The sequence below is a fragment of the Pygoscelis adeliae genome, unplaced genomic scaffold (assembly GCF_000699105.1).
Source record: "Pygoscelis adeliae isolate BGI_AS28 unplaced genomic scaffold, ASM69910v1 Scaffold26, whole genome shotgun sequence".
NCBI lineage: Eukaryota > Metazoa > Chordata > Aves > Sphenisciformes > Spheniscidae > Pygoscelis > Pygoscelis adeliae.
The window spans coordinates 7,732,516-7,751,036 of NW_008825104.1; the positions used below are offsets into that span (position 1 = coordinate 7,732,516).

At 37.5% G+C, this 18,521-nt stretch overlaps 1 protein-coding gene across 1 annotated transcript in view; it reads right to left on the reverse strand.

The window, feature by feature from the left end:
- Window positions 1–15,106: 15,106 nt before the first annotated feature.
- The window catches only part of RGS7BP (regulator of G-protein signaling 7 binding protein), a 52,070-nt gene continuing 48,655 nt past the window's right edge, over window positions 15,107–18,521 (reverse strand). Inside the window, 2 exon segments of the mRNA XM_009327287.1 lie at window positions 15,107–15,179; window positions 16,639–16,786. Of these exon segments, the coding sequence (XP_009325562.1) occupies window positions 15,107–15,179; window positions 16,639–16,786 (221 nt within the window).

Consider the following 18,521-nt stretch of genomic DNA (forward strand, 5'->3'; position numbering starts at 1 on the left):
AGGAACTCCAGCAAAGTCCATAAAAACCAGCTGTTTCTTCAACCAAACCAAGTGTGGACAACTTTTCAGACTTGAACCTAATGGAAATTATTTTGGTGCTAGAAGCAACTAATCTTTTAAATGAACAAAATATTGGTGCTCTAGTTTGCAGGAAAATTTAGAGTCAGTTCACGAAGAGACAATTTCTCCTGTTTCTCTCTCTTACTTTACCACTCTTTTCACTCTTATCTCTCTTTTCTTCCATTTGCAGGGTAAGCATCTATTCCAAAACAGTTGACCTGTATTAGTCTGAAAAGTATGAGTTTTCTGTGATTCACAGGTTAATTCTACTTGTTAGGAAAAAAGATTAAGCTCAAAGTTAATTATTTGTTCCAAATAAATTATTTTTTAAATTTTACATTAACAAACATTAATTTAATTCTGAAATATTACAGAAAAAAAAAGGGAGTCAGCAATACAACGACAAACCCCCCAAACTTATAAAAACTAGTGCAGTAAGGCAAAGTTTTCCTTTTCCATATATGTAAGAAATGCGGGTATATGGGACTCCGTGGTATATGAAATTCACTGCGCAGCCTTCAGTTTTTCACATTATGTTTAGAAAGGAATGGGTTAAACTCTTGACTTGGGCTTATGCAAGGAGTCTGGGGATATTTATGCTTGTAACCCCCCGTTTTTTACAAATAATTAAATGAGGTAACCATTACAGGGAAAATAATCTATTTTTGAAGACAACAGGAAGCCTCCAATACTGGACACTAAAAATGAGCTGTCTCAAATAGGCTTCAGATAATATGTAGCAGAAACCTTTTAAAACAAAATGTAAGAAACTCAGATGCTGGTAGGTGTTTCACAGACCTCAGAAGTATCTGGGCATTTATCTTAAAAACTTTAATACGACACTTGACTCAAGAACTGTATTTCTGTATTTAGATAGCCAGTACATGATGGTTTGCTATAGAAAGGCTAACTTGCCAAACAATTACTACAGGATGCTTAAGCCTTCCTTTGAGGTTCTTCCTCAATTGAGATCAGCTCTCTAGAGAGGTATTGAAATTAAAGAAGTTTCTGTGGTATTAAGCCTAACTTCAGAATAAAAGAAGTAGGGAAGATGAGGAGGATGAAGTTTTCTCTCTAAGAGACTAGGTTGCTTGTGCCAGGAATGCAACGTACTGGGAGAAGGATGAAAGCTTGGGATCTAACAAAGTCTTTTTGTGGATTTGTACTGATGAGAACTTGAGTATTTCTTTCAAAGGAGAAAAAGCAGACTCTTAATCCTTTGAACGATATAAATTTTTTAGATATATAACTTTGACTTCCTTAAGGAAATATCTTCTGTTACATTTAAATTCTACACCAAACCTTTCCAAATCTCTGAAGTGTTCTGAATCTTAAATAACACCCTCTTTCTAGAACATCTGCCAGATCTGTTTCATGTGCAATTGCTGTTTCTGCTGTTACTGTATCTTCTCCTGACTGAAAGAGATTCATGGTTTGAATCTGGAAAAAGGCAGCGAAAAGAGTGTTGCTCTTGGGGTCAGCAACTTTCTGTCCCACCCTGCGCCCCAGCTTCAGAAGTTTTATTATTTTTCTTCTAAGTTGTACCACACAAAAGATTAAAAAGCCTCTTTTCAATGCTGACAGTACAAATTATTGCTTTAAATTTTCGCAGATGTCTAAAAAAGAATTCTCCAAATTAACGCAGAGAACACAGGAGCTAAGTAAATTAAGGGAAGAAAAAGCAGAGAGGAATAAATGTTTACCTTCTGTTTTGAAATTAGTATATGTGTAGATTACTTTTCCTTTGATGGCTAAAAATGAATAAGCTATTCCTAATATGAGTGAAAAAAATCACACACTTCATATTATTAAAGGATGTTTTTGCTCTTTTCTGGATGCTTTAAATAGATCTTTTGTATTCCTAAACAAAGCCTTCATTTACTAAGTTTTTCCCCTCTTAAATTTGATAAATGCATTGTATTAAGCCTTGTTTCAGTAAACTGTTACTGAAGGAACTTAGAACCAGTAGAAAATTGGTATTTACTTGGTCTTTGAGGAGGAGGGCATTTTCACTCTAAAGATATTGCTATAGGAACGTTTACAGGAAACTAGAAAAACTTGATTTTTTAATCGGCAAAATGCAAGTTGGTAAGGGTATAGTCCTCCCTAAATATTAGGCGATAAGATGTAAATAACAGCAAAGAAAGCACTTAAAAGATAATGTAAGTATACAAACAAATTGGTATTAGTTGTCCAGGAGTACATTTAGGCTGGAAATTGGCAGAAACTTTCTATACATCAAAGAACCACAGTCCCAGAAGAGCAAGAAATACAACTTCTGAAAGAGGGAGCTTGGTACATATAATGGCTCAAACGAAGATCAGGTTGCATGAGACAGCAACAGACTGGACAAATAGAACCGGGTGCTCTTTTGGACTCCAGAATTCCCATTACTACTGGTACTTAAATATGTTTAAAAAGAATGGAAGGGGTATAAATATCACACCAAGAAAATTTACAGATAATAGGAAATAAGGTGAAGTCTCCAGTACTAGTGAGGAAGAGACCGATAGTTCAATGCTAGATGAGTTCAGACAGGAAAACAAAATAGATCCGAGACTGGCAACATGAGGCTAGATCAGGACAGCAGATTATGCATACGCTGGGAGCTGGTTAAGTTGAAAAAACCACAAAGGGTACAACCACCAACTAAGGAGTAAAGGTATATCTCTTACTTGAGATATGACTGGGGCAGCAATTGAGATTTTAAAAATACTACAAGGAAATAGAATCTCAGGAAAAAGATTTCTAGATTTATTATAACTGATTCAGCTGTGGAACAGTTTAAAGTCAGTGTTTCAACCTTCACCACACTGTGATCCCTAGAAAATGTCTCCTGTCCATCTGCATTTAGCCTGGCTCAGCTCTTTGAAGCAGAAAAGGAAGGTTCTGCTGGTAAAGGATAAGTTTTGCTGCCTGTCAGTCAGCACCTTCAAGGTCCCGGAACCTAAACAGAACCACAAAACTTCCCAAAATAATGCTACAAATCTCTTCAGTGACTGAAGCAACTCAGGACTGAGCGGGAGCTGAAATAAATGTCTCTTTAGCCTCTCTTCCCTCTTGTCCATGAAGCTGGACAATAAGTAGAATACCTCTTACATAGATAATAAGGAATCTCACCTTTACACTGACATAAGACCAGCAGGCATTTTAAAAAAAGACATCAGTGCATCACTGTGCATTTATTCCTGAAATGGGATAAAAGTTGATCATTGTATTTTCCCCATTTTCTGACACAAATTTTCTAAGTTGAACACCAAATCAAGATAAAAGTGTAATTTAAAATTGTAATTTTAAACTTTCCTTACGATGGCATGATGTACTGGTTTTGGCCGGGATAGAGTTAATTTTCTTCATAGTAGCTCATATGGTGCGGTGTTTTAGATTTGTGAGCACCGCAGTCTTGTTTGGCGCCCAACGTGGGGCTTGAAGGGTTCAAGATAACAAAGGTGTGATTGGATATACAACAAATACCACACGTAGTTCAGGGTTAACTACACCAGTTTTTTTAAATCTGAACACAAAAAGCCCAAACAGCAGTAATACAATAGCACTGAAGTCCCAAACGGCCGTGTGTGAAGCACTTCAAGGAAGAGGCCTGCTCCCGGCTGGGCCGAAGGCAGCGCTGTGTTCCGCCTGCAAAGAGCACCTCGGTGAGTTACGGAAGTAGCGTCTGCATAGAGGCAGCTGCTGAAAGACCGCAGACTGGCAGACAAAAACTGAAACGGAGGAGGGACGGCCTGCAGAAGGAATACTAACAGCACGTGAAGTTTCCAGTTCCACGCCTTCTCCAGCCTGCGGTGAGCTTGGTAACACACACGCTGCCCTCAGCTCCTGTGTGCTTCACAACACCACGTCTGCCACGGCCCGTAAATTCAGTCACTACGGAAACCTATTCCTGTTGCGTTTCCCTAATCACGTTAAGTTCGTTGCAGCCTCTTCAATGCCGTAAGGAGCTGCGCACACCAAACGTGGGGAGGGAAAAGCAGCGGGCAGGGGCGGGCAGCGAGAGGGAGGAGAGGCCCCGCGGGGGAAGGCCGGCTGCCGCGGCGCCAGCCCGCCCTTCCCGCCTGCGGGCGTCTCGGCGTGTTTCCCGCTAAGGGAGGCATCTCTTCTCTTGCTGTTAATCCTGAGGGGGTTTATTCGTGGGGAAGCTGTGACTGGGGGAAAGCTTGTTCTGTATTGGGCCTCTGAGCATTTGCTCGCTTGCTTTAGGATCCACCTTTATCATAGGGTGCAATCACAAGTTACTTACGTTGCTATCATAGTTGGTTAGCGATGCTGTCCCTCTTTATAAGGAAGCTGGTGGAGCAGCTGGTTGCTGTTCTGGTGCCAAACCTCCTCTCGGCTGTGCCTGAGCAGTGTGGTGATTCTCAGTGCAATGAAAGTCCTTCAGGTATCCAAAGACGGGTTCAAATCCTGATCGTAGGCAAGATTTTGCCCCTTGGCTCATTTTATAGGACTCTGGAGTTACTCAGGCTTCTGCAGTGTGATTGTTGAAAAAAAGTATTTCACCAACAGTTTTTACTACTCACTCTTCCTCATAATGTGCGCTACTTTCCTTATTATTAGGATTTTCTCTTCCACAAAAATGCATTTGTAATAGTTTTTATTTTAAAGCTTTTTCAAGCTCACACAAAATAGCATTCTGTATCATTCTGAAAGGACGTATCACGGTGGCAGTGAGGTTGGTCAATAATATGTCTGTTCTCATTCCTTCTGTGATCCAAGGAAAATGTATACATGGTGGAACAGTGATGTGATCTGGGCTGGATAAAAAAAGAGTATCACACCTGAATTGTTTCTGCTCTATGCAAGAGAAGATCTAATCCCAGGTATCAAAGATGATACATTATATGTGTTTGGAGGTTTTTTTTAAACCGAAATAGCTAGTCAAATTCTGTATCCAGTTGGTTGTCTTGATCACAAGAAAAGAATGCTAGAACAGAAAAACTATATAGAGAATGTATAAAAATCCTTGGGTTTTGGAACACAGAAAAATGGCAGAAGGCTGTTCTTTGCCACACCAACCAGCATCTACATCAAATGTTGTGATTCCTCTTATACCAGGAACAGAAATTTTGAACAAGTCATCAGTAGACATGATTTCTGTAGTCTTTTTTAATAGAAGGTGTTTAAATGTTTCATCTATAGGGAATCGGATGGTAGCCTTCCTTAGAAATTACAAAAAAAAAAGTTGGTAGGAACTTTATTCAGAAATACCTCTCAATTCTCTAATACCCTGTTGTATTCTTTCAGAAGTTGTATGAAAGTCAAGTGGAAAGACCTTCCTTCAATCACAGGAATGCTTAAATTGTAAAATAGAAATGAAATACGGGAAACCAGCAATAAGGAGTATAGTATCATTTACTAACAGCTATGAGGGTTTTTTTGTGTTGTGGCTACCTATTACCAACCACTTGCACTGAAAGAAGAGTTTTCATCTGGGTTTTTTTGCACAAAAACTGATGAGGAGGTTAAAAGTATTGAGAAATAATATAGTAGACTTAAAATTAGATTTTGTTCTTGAGAGATAACACAACATTAGAAATCTGTTCTATTTGACAGTTCTTCACTAGGGAATTAGTGCAGCACTAGAGCAGGTTGTCCAGGGAAGCTCTGGAATTTCCATCTTCAGAGGTTTTCAGGACTCAGCTAGAAAAAGCCACTTGGAATGGGAGGACAGATTAGGTGATTAGGCTCTACAAACACCTCACTGCAACCTTTAGTTAATCTCTCTTTCCGTCTCTGAAAGGCAGCAGTGTTTGTGTTTCACAATAACACTGAAAAATCATTGAGTGATGCCAATTTGCATACTTATTCTATTCAGACCAGAAGCTTTAGGACTAAGAGAGAGGGCATTTTTATTTATTTTTTTTTCAAATTCAGGTAAACTGTTCTGTTACATTTGGGTGGTATTCTCTTTGTAATGAATTCACACGTCAACAGTATATTCCAGCTTTCAATAGTTAGGATCCCTGCAATGTTAGTAAAGGGTTAAGCTGTCTCTCCTGGTCAGTGAATCAAATCCTTCAGTAAAATTCAATGTGCTGCTGTCATGACCCGGAAAGACTAATACCATTCTCTTGCTTGGGACTTGACAAAGATCTAGAGTCTGTTGCAGTTATATTTCCCCATTCTTAAGCTCAGTACGGGTTAAGAGGCCACTTTCTGGAGGCTTTTTTTTGTAATACTTTGATCACTGTCAACTGGGATATGGATAATCATATATCAAATGGCTGAGATGAGCACTGCCTACAGAGGAAGTCACAGTCTGGCAGTTGCTTTGCAAATTATATCTAATTCAGAAGTGGCTAAGAGTCCCAAATCAGAGCGTAAGACATTTGCCCCATTCTCTCGTGTCTAGACCAGATTGGAAATAAAATTTAGTGGGTCTCAGGCAAATTTAGGTGCCACAGACCAAAACTTTAATTCTGAAAATGATCACTGATAAGGCCCTTGAGTCTGCAGTCTTAAACCAGTTCCCATGTGTCTCATGTTCTGCTTCTGTCTATGCCTGTAAGTGATAGGATTAAGCAGCCCAGCTCCTGTTTCATGTTACCTTCAGGCTTTGAAGATCAGCATATTTTGTAGGGCACCTAAGTACTTATTTCTAGGATTCCAGATTCTACTTTGGGAGCCAAATGTCTTGAGTTGGGCATTGCAATACTCAGTGCTGTGAGAAACCCATCTCTTTTTGTCTCTAGTCCCATGGAAGAAGGTCAGGTTAGTTGCTTTTGAAAAGGAAGCAAAGGAAGGTTTCACTGATTCCTTTTGAAAACACTGTCACTTGCTCTTAGCTTTCTTAAAGGCCTCAATTCATCTTCCCTTGAAGTCAATGGTTTCTTTTCATTTACTGCAGTTGGAGTTTGAGTAGACATACACAGAACTGTCAGTGGTTCCCTATCAGCTGTTCTTGCACTAACAATAGTAAATCAATTGAAATCAGTTTGGTGATAAAATTGTTTTATCATTAAGAATTGAAGAATGCTACTGTTCTCTCAGCCATCTGAGTAAGTAACCCCAGGCTGTTAACAGAAGAGCCTGGCCAACATTCCCCAACTGCGTCTTCTCCTCTTTGCCGTTCCCCAGTCTGTAGCTGGGATTCCACCACTCTTCATATTCCAAGAGCCCATGTATAGGCATTTGTGTATTAGCACAGTGTTTTTAATGAATTACTAATACCAATAAATGCTGGGACATTTAGCTGATTGTGGTTCTAGTTATAATGTAAAACATATCAATACTTTAAAATTGATTTAGGTGTTTATTAAGCCAATATGCACTTGACACAGACTTTATGTACCGTTTTAAAAGCATCTATACATTTTATGCTTTCAATTATGAATAATTCTGCAAAGTGTTTCTGGAGTATATGTCCCCCTCATAAATGACATGTAAATAAATTGAGCCTCAACTGCACCTGCATTTATAGAATACTGATATAAAAGGTAGTAGAGTTCTACTTATAGTGATACCTACCAGGTTGCATAAAAAATATGTTGTATTGTCAATATTTGCAGAACATCACTAGGCACTTCTAAATCATTGAAGTATTTATCCCTTGCTGACTACTGCTTGTTTCTGGCACAATGGGAAAGTAAGAGCATTATTTCTTTAAAGTATTATTAAAATTATTTGGATCTCATCAAAGCCTAACAGCTTTTTATCTTTTTTTTTCCTGCTATTACCCACTTTTCTACTATATTCCCACTAAATTCAAAGCCTTGAGCCTTTTGTGTTCATGATGCTTGATGGTGGGGGGAGGAGGTAGAGAAATTGGCGGTGAAGCTGAGCCTGGGAAGAAGGGAGGAGTGGGGGGAGAAGGTGTTTTTAGAGTTGTTCTTCTTACTCATTATCGTACTCTGTTGTTAATTGGCAATAAATTAGATTAATTTCCCCGAGTTGAGTCTGTTTTGCCCATGACAGTAATTGAATTGTTGAGTGATGTCCCTGTCCATATCTCAACCCACAAGCCTTTTGTCCTATTTTTCTCCCCCTATCCAGTTGAGGGAGGGGAGTGATAGAGCAGCTTGGTGGGCACCTGGCAGCCAGCCAAGGTCAACCCACCACAGCGCTCAACAAAAAAGTTCTGTTAAGCTTGTTGTTGTGTTCTCTAATATTTTTCTCATATCTTCATTTTAATTTAGTTTACTATATTCCCACTGATTTCTGTCTTCACATCTCTGGAGTCTCTATATCTGCTTCAAAGAAAATAAATTTTGGGCTATGTAATAAACATCTCTTATAGTAGTCCTAGCATTACCACAGCCTAGACAGCTCTTCGAACTTTTGAAAGTCCTTTAATTTATAGTTACATATTCACCTTATATTGAAAAATTAATGTCTTTATGTTGTATCTCATCCCAAGTAAGCCTGCTATGGGATGAATAATTAATAGGTCACAGGGACAACCTTTTATGTATTGCGTAAGTTAACACGCAGATTTTGCATGCTAACTTTTACATAGTGCATAAGTTAACATGCAGCCTGCATATGTATTTACTGTCTGTTTCTATATGCTTGTATTTTGCTTCTGCTCCAAAAACTTTACACTGTACATCAATAACTGGCTTTTTAGAGAGGTATTTTTTATGACATGAAATATCTGTGAAAAGAAGAAAGGTACTACAAGTGAATGGTGGTATAAAGAATTTGGTTTTGCTCTGAAAAGCCAGAGCTGCACAAAGTTTTAGTAAAAAAGAGTTGGCGGAACTTGACATATTTGGTGAGTACTAAATCTGTGCTTCTTGTCTCTTACCCTGCAAACAAGTTGTGGTGCCTTTAGCATTTTCAACTAAAATGTTCAAACCCCATTAAGGATTTAGAAAGCAAGGACTTTTTTCCAGCAATACTGTTTTCCTCAGTATTTTCCCTAAATTGCTTGTTTCCATGCATTCAGGCATTTATCAATGTTAAGTCGTCTTTTTTTGTAATACTTGGAAAATAAATAAATAAAAGAATGGTTCTAAATTATCTCTAAGTGATTTGTGTATCATTTTGTTGTGGGAACTTTTAAACTTTGATCCCACATTGCCCTGTTCCATTAAACTAAAATGTAGTAATATCACTAACATTTATCCTTCTCGGACCTACATGATGTTCTGGCGCTTAAAAAGTTTCTTTTCTTTCCTTTTGAATTTTAGCGAAAGATAACCCTCTGCATTCCTAACTAAGCCAATTTATCCCTTAACACCTCTTCATTCAGATACTTACCAGGCCTTGGTTTGTGGCCACTATCTATTAAAAGATAACTGGAGGACATTCCATTCACCCTTGATCACCAATATTCCTCAAGTGGCCATAAAACTTGGGAATTAAAGCATGTGTCCATTAGGATTAGTAAAAGGTATAATAAATACAAGGGGTTTGAGAGAAGCTGCAAAATTGGTTGGAAGTATGGAAAGGCTTCAAAATAAGCAAAGAGTGAAATTTTAGTCGTCTTTAGTTCAGGAAGAAGAGGCACAACTGAAGTTTCCATAACAAAAGGTACAAGTATGTGCATATTACTGTACACTTTAAAACAGCGCAAACAAAAGGGACTTTAAAGACAACATATGTAAATCTGTTTCCATCACAGAATGTGCTAAAGTTGTGCAGCTCATTGTGATGAGGTATGACTGATGTCAAGAGCTTTGCATAATTAATTAACTTGTATACATTTGTCTCACTAATGTATATTCCATTGCAATAGATGCGATAAAAATACAGAGATATGAGCTGTCATGTAACTTGGCATGTTAACTTACATGTGATGATATGTGGGCAGGTACTGCACTAGACATGCTTACTGCTTAATCTTTCTTTGAAAGTAGTTGTTAAAAAAGACATCACACTGACCTGATACATCAATTTCTGTGTGTGTACTAATATAACAAGATTTTAAAAGAATTAACACAATTTGCTTCTGTCAAATTTTGTTTCTCCCTTTCTCTCTCATAACATTGCTGCATGTTCAGTCTTGTGTTCATACACTGCTTTTTAGCATTAATGTCTACAGTATTAATAGAATCAGTCTGTCTTTTTAACTTAGGCTGAACCAAAATTAATTGGTTAATTGTAATTACAGATCATCTCCCCAGACTATTTTTTAATAGCCATCAGATACCAGAAGTTGTTTTTCCAAAGTTTTAACAGTTACAAAACCTGTTGTATCTCTGGCGCTGGAGTCATAGAGCAAGTCTATTGGTTTGCAGACTTTTAATGAAAACATGTCAGTGCTGCCATCTTTTGGACATTCTTTGACTACTTATTATGGGAGAAATAGGATCTAATTAACGAGGACATTGTTCACGAGGGATGTGGGGAAAATGTCAAAGAATTAACTTTGAAAAAACATCCTGCTGTGGACTTTGATTCCATTCTTCTTAAAAATGCATTCGTGCTCACAAGCACGCAGCTTTGTGAGCGTGTAGGAATCTCCCCTCATTAAATGCCATGTACACCGAAGAATAGTTTGTGACCTGAAATCTTAAAACACATTGCAGTTACCTTTTTCTGTGCTATTTAAAGAATTTAGTCACGCATTCCCCAGATGGAATTAATTTTGCTTATGGAAACACACGTTTTCTATGACGGCGTTTTAGGTTTATTCGTCCTCATTGCATTTAAAGTATTTATTTGGAGGCCTGATTACTCAAAAATACATTTTCTGCCTGGGATACAGAAAGGTGAAAAGTGGACAGATCGGTCCAACCTGGAAAAAAACAAAACCCTCTGCTTTATCTGAGTGAAAAGAGAAATATCTTTCCAGAGAAATGCTGGAAGCCCAGTTACATGAATGCCTGAAACAGGAGTGGTATGGCTCTTCAGGAAGAAAAATTCCTGCCTTTCCTTCTTGGGAATTAGATCTGAATTTTTGGTCCTTGCTATAGACAGTACACTAATATTTTTGACAATGTGGGTGTTCCTTTCCTTTTTCAGCAAACCGCATTCCAGGAGGAAAACTTGGTAGAGAAATCAGTCAGCTCAAACTTTGTAAGTGCCAGAGATAGTTCAGTGATAGCTATCCCTAACAAACTGCTCTGGGGAGCGTACTAATATCCTACGAAAAACCCGTGGAGAATTTAACTGTGTGAGTGTTTCCTGTTACAAGGAAACAATACCTCCTTACCCACCACTAAACCCTTACACAGTAAGAAGGAATTTGGTTCCTGTTGACATGCTGGGTCATGGTGGAATGGCAGAAGGGCTCATAGTCACCATCCTCATGTATTACTGACTACAAGGGCATGGTGACCTGCTCTATACGGTAGTTACGGATTGTTATGGGTTTCATAGCCTTGCAGTCTAGCACAAGTTTAGTTCTGGTGTCTTGCCTGTCATCCTGAAATATCAGCACAATGAGCCTGACCTATTCATATCTATTGCTGCTACTAGCTGTCATTTTAGCATTTATATATTCATATGAAGTCTTTATCTGCCTTTGTAAACATACTTCTTGAAATGGAAAAGCTATCAAAACTTTGTGTAGTACTCTGACAACAAAACTAGAAAAAAAAGACATTCTGGCAATATAACTAGAAACAAGACAACATTTAATTTAAATAAAAAACTTTATTAACAATGTAAAACGTTTAATATCTTAGTCTGAGATAATTCTGGCATGCCCTATAAGAGTTAATACTTAGTGATATGCAGACACCATGCTTTGAATTCTATTGGAAACAAAATGGGTTGGTGTTGTGTTTTACATTGTTTATTTTAACACACCTTTCTTTTTAATAAACTATTTTTTCCAAAAGCTTGTAGAGATACTATCGGCCTAAAAGGAAATCTGTTGCTTCTATGCATTGTACAGTAAGTGGATATTATGATTTCTCTGTATTTACAAGTTCTAAGTGTTTTCATACATGGTTTGTGTATCATAAATTAAGATATTTTTCTATGAAGCTTTTAAATTGAGATATAGTGGAAGACTAAATATGAATGAGAGCACAAAAAGCAACTGGAGATTTTGTGCAAATTCTGTTACAATATTGTTTAAATGTTTTAGAACTTTAATACTTTTGCTGTTAAATAGTTTTCTATGCTTAAAGACTGTTAGAATATGATCAAGTAATTTAATATGATACTAATAAGAGTACTGTACTATGCACAAACTTTTAGCTGCAGTTCAAGCAATAAAAACCTTTAAAATTATCTATTAACCATAATCCACGTGTCTTTTCTCTGAGTGGTTGAAAGTAAGCATGCAAAACATACTTTAAAAAGTTTTAAAAACATTCTTAGTTATTCTAGATCTATTCCACAGCTCGTTTTTGACCACCATAAATTTAAACTATTAAAACCCTTATTTTGAAAAGGGGGATGGAGCAGAAGAGAAAAAGGAATAGGCTAGTGTAGAAAATGTACGTTATAATCAAGAGTAGCAATGTTCATCTTTTCACTGGTCAAATAATAGTGGTTTAATCAAACATGATTTTCTTGGTGCTTCTGTACTTAATCTTCTAACTTGAGACAAGACAACATAGTCCAAAGAATCTTCGCTTCCGTCTTCTTACCAATGGATACGGAGTCAAGTTTAGGAGGCTGCTATCATCTGTGATGAAAAAAACCATATTTTAATATGAATATGTACACAGGCACACACACAAAAGAGTTTGTATCATTTATGTGTCCTAACAGCTCCTACATGATCAAGTAATAGATTCCATTGTTCTAAGCATAGAGCGAATAATAACCTGAATTTTGTATGTACGAGTCTTACAATGCTAATTATCAGGATCTCCATGATAATGCGATAGAAATTTTGGCAAGAAGAATACCAGCTCAATGATGAAACCTAATGGTAACGAAGTTACACCTCCAGTACCGGGAGACCTAAGCCACAATATTCCTGCATGGATGAATAATGTTAGGGTCCCAAATAAAACCTAAGGCTTGAGATCTTGCAGACATGCAAGTTTGGAAATGTTGATCCTAAGGTTAAATTCTGGCTTAATTTAAACATTAAAAAAAAACTTTATTGGGTGGCCGTTTGTGCACATCACGGAGAATTTCCATTTAAAACTGCAACACTGGAACATCTTGGCACATCAAGAGAAAAAGCCCTTCTCTGGTAAAGTTAGCACAATATGCTCACCCTGTTTCTCGTTAGCTTTCTACCTTTTATATTAACTCCTTTCAAATTAATACAAAATGTCTACATTAGTGCCTGTACTTATGTTAACTCATGCACTGTCAGCGAGCTGTCTCACAAAATCTTTAGAATTCACTTTGAATTTGAGCCATCTTCAGGCATGGTTTCAGGCTAAGAGCTATGCCTCATTATGTTCCTATTCTGGTTACATCAGGGACCTAGATTTGATTGTAGGCTCTAGACACTACTGTAATGCAAATACTTAACTATAAGAACATAGGTAAGAGATCTTTTAATATTGTGACTCAAGCTTATGAACCACATCAACTAAATTTCTTAGCATAGTAACTTTCCTGCTGTCACTTAAGAGAATTCCATACAAAAAACACAGGTACATTATGTAAAACTTTTGTGGGCTTGCAACCCTCACTCTGTTCTGGCTGTCACTGAAATTTACAGCTAAACACTCATTTACTGAAAGCAGGATCAGGACTTGTAACGACGAATTCACTCAATGGCATTCATTCATCTCATAATCATTCTCTTACACAGTGCTTGTAATTCATATACATGTCAAAATTACAGTCCAGACCATATTAATTACCTATAATGTTGTTTGTTTGTTCTATTTACTTATACTGTTATCTAGCTTTAATTAATTGAAGGTCTTGGAATATTTCAAACATTTTAAGGGCTGTATGAATAATGAATATGACTGTCCATTCCTGAGGCATCTGTTCTCAGAGGTCATCTGTAAATTATGGTCACAGTTGGAATCTGTGGGAGTTGCAGAAACACCACTTACGATTATCTGATCCTGGGGCATGTCTCAGAGCTTTTAAACTCTAGCTGACACATTTCCCATCCTGCTGTACAGGTGATTAGTGATTTTCTGGCCAGTGTTGAAGGGCAGTGTAGACATCAGACAGCAGAGAAGACTTCTGTATGCCTTTATTTCTGTTCTGAATTCAAGTTTCTATATGCTTTATATCCCCCAAATTTGTATTTTTCTTCCGTATTTCCACCACGCTCCTTTCTTCTAGGCTATCTTCTAAAATGGTATTTTTCCAGTCTCTACAATGGCACGTCTGTACCATGTGTCATAAGCATTTCCCTTTCCCCTTTCACATAGTCTTCTATCAAGCCATCCTGCCATAAACTCTTACTTGTACAATGAATTAATCCATTCTATATTAATCTCTTACCATATTATGATGAATGCTAGACTGCTTAGTTACTTGGGACAAGATCTAGGACACATTAGGCATACTTCCTCAGCTGCCACTGTGCAAAGACTACACAGCAATAAAGAAATCCACATTATCAAGAAGAAATAAAAAAGGAAAATTATTATCTTTTTAATGTTCACATGAGGAAAGAGAGTCCCTGTAGATGTGGAATATTTCATACTGCTGGGCCACAAAATGAAGGCCCATTGCTAAATACATACATAGGATGGAGATCCTGCCCCCCTGTGCATTTGTATAGGGTGTCTTATAGCTGGCTACTGGGAAAAGCAGGCTGTTAGCAGACTCAAGGCAAGTATCTTTTCTGCACAGGGTTAGTGTCATGTCACAGAAGCTACAAGCCTTGTAGGGGTAAAGCAAACCCCATCACTCAGTAGGATCCCTGTCATAGCCTGTGTGATATACAACTTCATTACCTTTGAAAAAGAAAACCTCCTAACACAGGGAATTAGTTGTGCTGCTGTCTTCATGTTACCAGGAAAAGTCTATTATTTTATCTATAGATACCATATCTATAAAATTCTAGAATACCTCATGTGAAACTCGAGAGGCCAAAGTTCATGTACTAAATTCTGGCTCCACTGAATCAGTAGGGAAGAGACTTCACCTAGATTTTTCTTTCTGTAACTTCTGTAAAAAAACCCTAGATTTTTCAGATCTAATGGAAGGCAAAACCTTTAATTATCTTAATTGTCCTTACATGAAGAAAATACAAAACCTACCTTGATTTTTCAGTGGTAAAGGCATAGTCTCCCTGAGTTTACTTAAAAGGTTTTTCATTTCTCTCATATCTCTGTGGAAACAAAAGTTGAAAGAGATACAATAGAACAGCAGCTGAAGACTGAATGGGGAATGGCTCACAGTATAGCTTTATATGCTGAAATAATGGAGCAATAAATACAAAAATCTATTAGGCAAGCATTTGGTTCACATACACGTATCAGAAGATGCTCACTAAAATAAAGGGCAGTAGATTTAATAAGGGAGCACTTTTAAGCCAGTCTGATATTAACTAGTCACTTCTGGTCCAAATTTATGATCTCTTCTGGCACTTGAGTATTCCATATTAAATGAGTTGGTGGGCACAATGTGATCCTAGTGACAAAATACACAATATGCCTTAAAATTAACAGAAGCTAGTACTAATGTCAACTTAATACCCCTTATCAGCATTTTGTAGCTTGTGCCATGAATGTGTTTCATTGTTCAGAAGGAAATTATAATACATGTAGCTGATCCCATGACACTTAAGCTCCCTGCACATTACGTGAAAATTTTAGAAACAGGGCTGTCACTCTCCCCCCTCTTAGAATGACTCTGGCATGAAATTTTCTAAAAGGCAGAAGATGGAAAATATGATAACAAAATATCATCTCACAAAGCAAGTTACATTTGGATATGTTTTGAGAGAGGTCAGAAGTTGCAAAAAGGTTCCTGTTTTACAGATAGATGGCAGACCAGCAATTTTGTGTGCAGGCTTGTAATGTCTTAAGGCTTTCAGGATTTAAAAACAATGTGGACTGGCTTCATTCATCTACGTATAAAATAGTTCTTAGAAATGAAGAAGCATGACTAATAAATTACTCAGTTTTATTCTCCAGGTTACTCTCTCAGTAGAACAGAACTTCATTTTATATAAATTAACATGGTAACCATTAAAATCTCAGCAGCAGCTTAATGTACAAAGCCATCAAAATAGGTATTTTTTGCAAAGAAATGTTGGCCATAAGGATTACTCCCTACTAAAGGGTCTCATTTTTGTCTTTCAACTTCATAGTTAAGGGGGTAAGAGAAGTCCACTTTGACAAACCTGTGGATGATGTTCCCCGCCCCTCCTAAGGCTTCCACATTCCTAACTATGGGCACAAACAACTGACATGAACTAGATTCTGTGCTTTCAATTTATGAATGCAGAACCGTAGGCCAGGAGATTTCAGGTACAAAATCAGAAACCATTCAAGGTGAGAAAAAAGCTGCCTCTTTTAGAAAACCTGGCCCACTAGCAACATCATTTCCCACCCTTTGTTTTCGACCATTACCCTCTGGTAATTAGCCTAATTATGAATATCACTTCTCTCTGCCCTTCTTTTAGGAGTTGCTCTCAGATATGTTAAATGTAACAGAAATGTTAACAGGTTATTTAATTTACTAATACCTTTAATAGTAGCAACACTGGCTGCCTAATTGGAAAAGACTAAATAAACCCTAGACAGAAATTTGTTTTGTTTAGGAATGAAGTGCTACATGTACCTTTCAGTGTTTTCAATATCTGTGGAAACCTGCCATAAATGCTGTTGAATATCTGTTGGTGATGATGACGTGTCTTCTAAAATAGGTACTTCGGAACTCTCCTCCACTTTAGCGTCTAGGATCTTGGGTGGGGCACAAGGTTCTTTTCCTTTAAAATATTTAAACAAAACATATATCCCCATTATTTATTAATTAAAATGCGTACTCAGATTATATCATTGATGTTTTGACCTTGATCTTGCACAGTATAAATGAAGAGAGAGAGTGGTGAATGGAAACTCTGAGTAAGAACTGTTCAGAAGAGAGCAGACCACACCAATCTGCTAATCAGAGTGCTGCTGTGTGTTACTCCTACCAAACAAAACTAAGAGAAGTCCCATGCAGGCATGTGTGGAGCTTAGAATTTTACATAGTGAGTATTATGGAGGGTTTCAGTTAAACTCCAGTGGCTCACATGTGACAAAATATAAGAGCCAGAGGACAAAACAGAACAAAATACGTAAGGAAACCATAGCATACATTCTGAAAGCAACTTCAAAAACTTTGACACTAAAGAACACTGCAATCCATGTCTCCTAGTATTACAGCAATACTAAGGGAAAACAAAAGACAAAAATGTGCAGTTTTGTACTTGGTGATTTTAAAAGCAACACATAGCTGCCACCACTCACAGCCCAATATGCATTATATTCTGAATTTCCATGCTTACACTTGCCTAACCCATGCTCACTATATGAAAATGAAATGCAGTGTTGGAATTTAATGGGGGCTTCATGACAGATCTGCCAGGGCTTTTGTCAGTGAGAGAATGGGATAAAGGATGTGGATCATGATAGTGGAGCATGCAAGACAGTTAAGTACTGGTGGGATTTTTTGGTATCGTTGCAAACCCCCTGTGGACTGTGATGGTATTCCTTTTCTGTAGTGGCAAGTACAGTCCTGGCACCAAGTACATTTAAGTGAGAAAATTCTAATTGGAGTGCATTCCAGACATGTTATTGAGAAGTTAAAGTTTTTCCCCCTCTGAGTTCTCTCATTAAATGGAGTAAACAATCTCAGAAAGAAACAAATAAAACTTTCTAAAAATAGAGAAAAAAAAGTCAATGTTTAAACCAGTGGTATGAGGATTTGAGTAGGAAATGTTTTCTTCATCTCACACTTTTTGCAATTTGAAAAATTTTCACATCAGGACAAACCTGAGTAGTTCCTATAAGGTTTGACAAAGAAAAGGAAGAACAAGAACAGCTAACAGAGTAGTGGTCATTTAGCCCATTTTTCTGGGACACTGGAGCCAAGGTTGCAGACCATGCTATATTGCTTTTCCACATCACAAATAGGTACCCCTGCTATCAGGCTTGCAACCTTGTTTTTTTTAAAACTAGAAATTCCTGGATCTTAAGAAGCTCTTTTTGGGCAGGTTCTGTAAACTGTTGTATTCTGGTAAATTATTCCTTTGCTGAAAAAAAAAGTATTCTTAACTACTTGTCTGAATGTCAAACTAGACATTGCTTATACTACAGAAGATATTTCCTTAATGTTTTCATTACTCTCTAAAGTCAGTAGGAAGCCCTTTTCCCTGCTTCCCCCCCTAACTAAGTCATCTAACTATGATTCCAAGAGATCGCATGACCTGACATTACAAGTTTATAATCTACAAAAGAATGATGTCCTGCATCCACTCTCTGCTGCTTACTTTGGCATCCACTGCTAACTTGTGCTTTGCCAGATCCCTCTGTGAGCCACTTTAACCCATCAAATGGTAGAAGATTACCCCAATAAAAGGAAAAATAAAATGTTACTTTTTCTGATGTTGCAATGGTTTAAGTCAGGTCAGTAGAGAACCCTACATGTTCCAGAGCAAGTGCCAGAGGAGGAGGAGGATC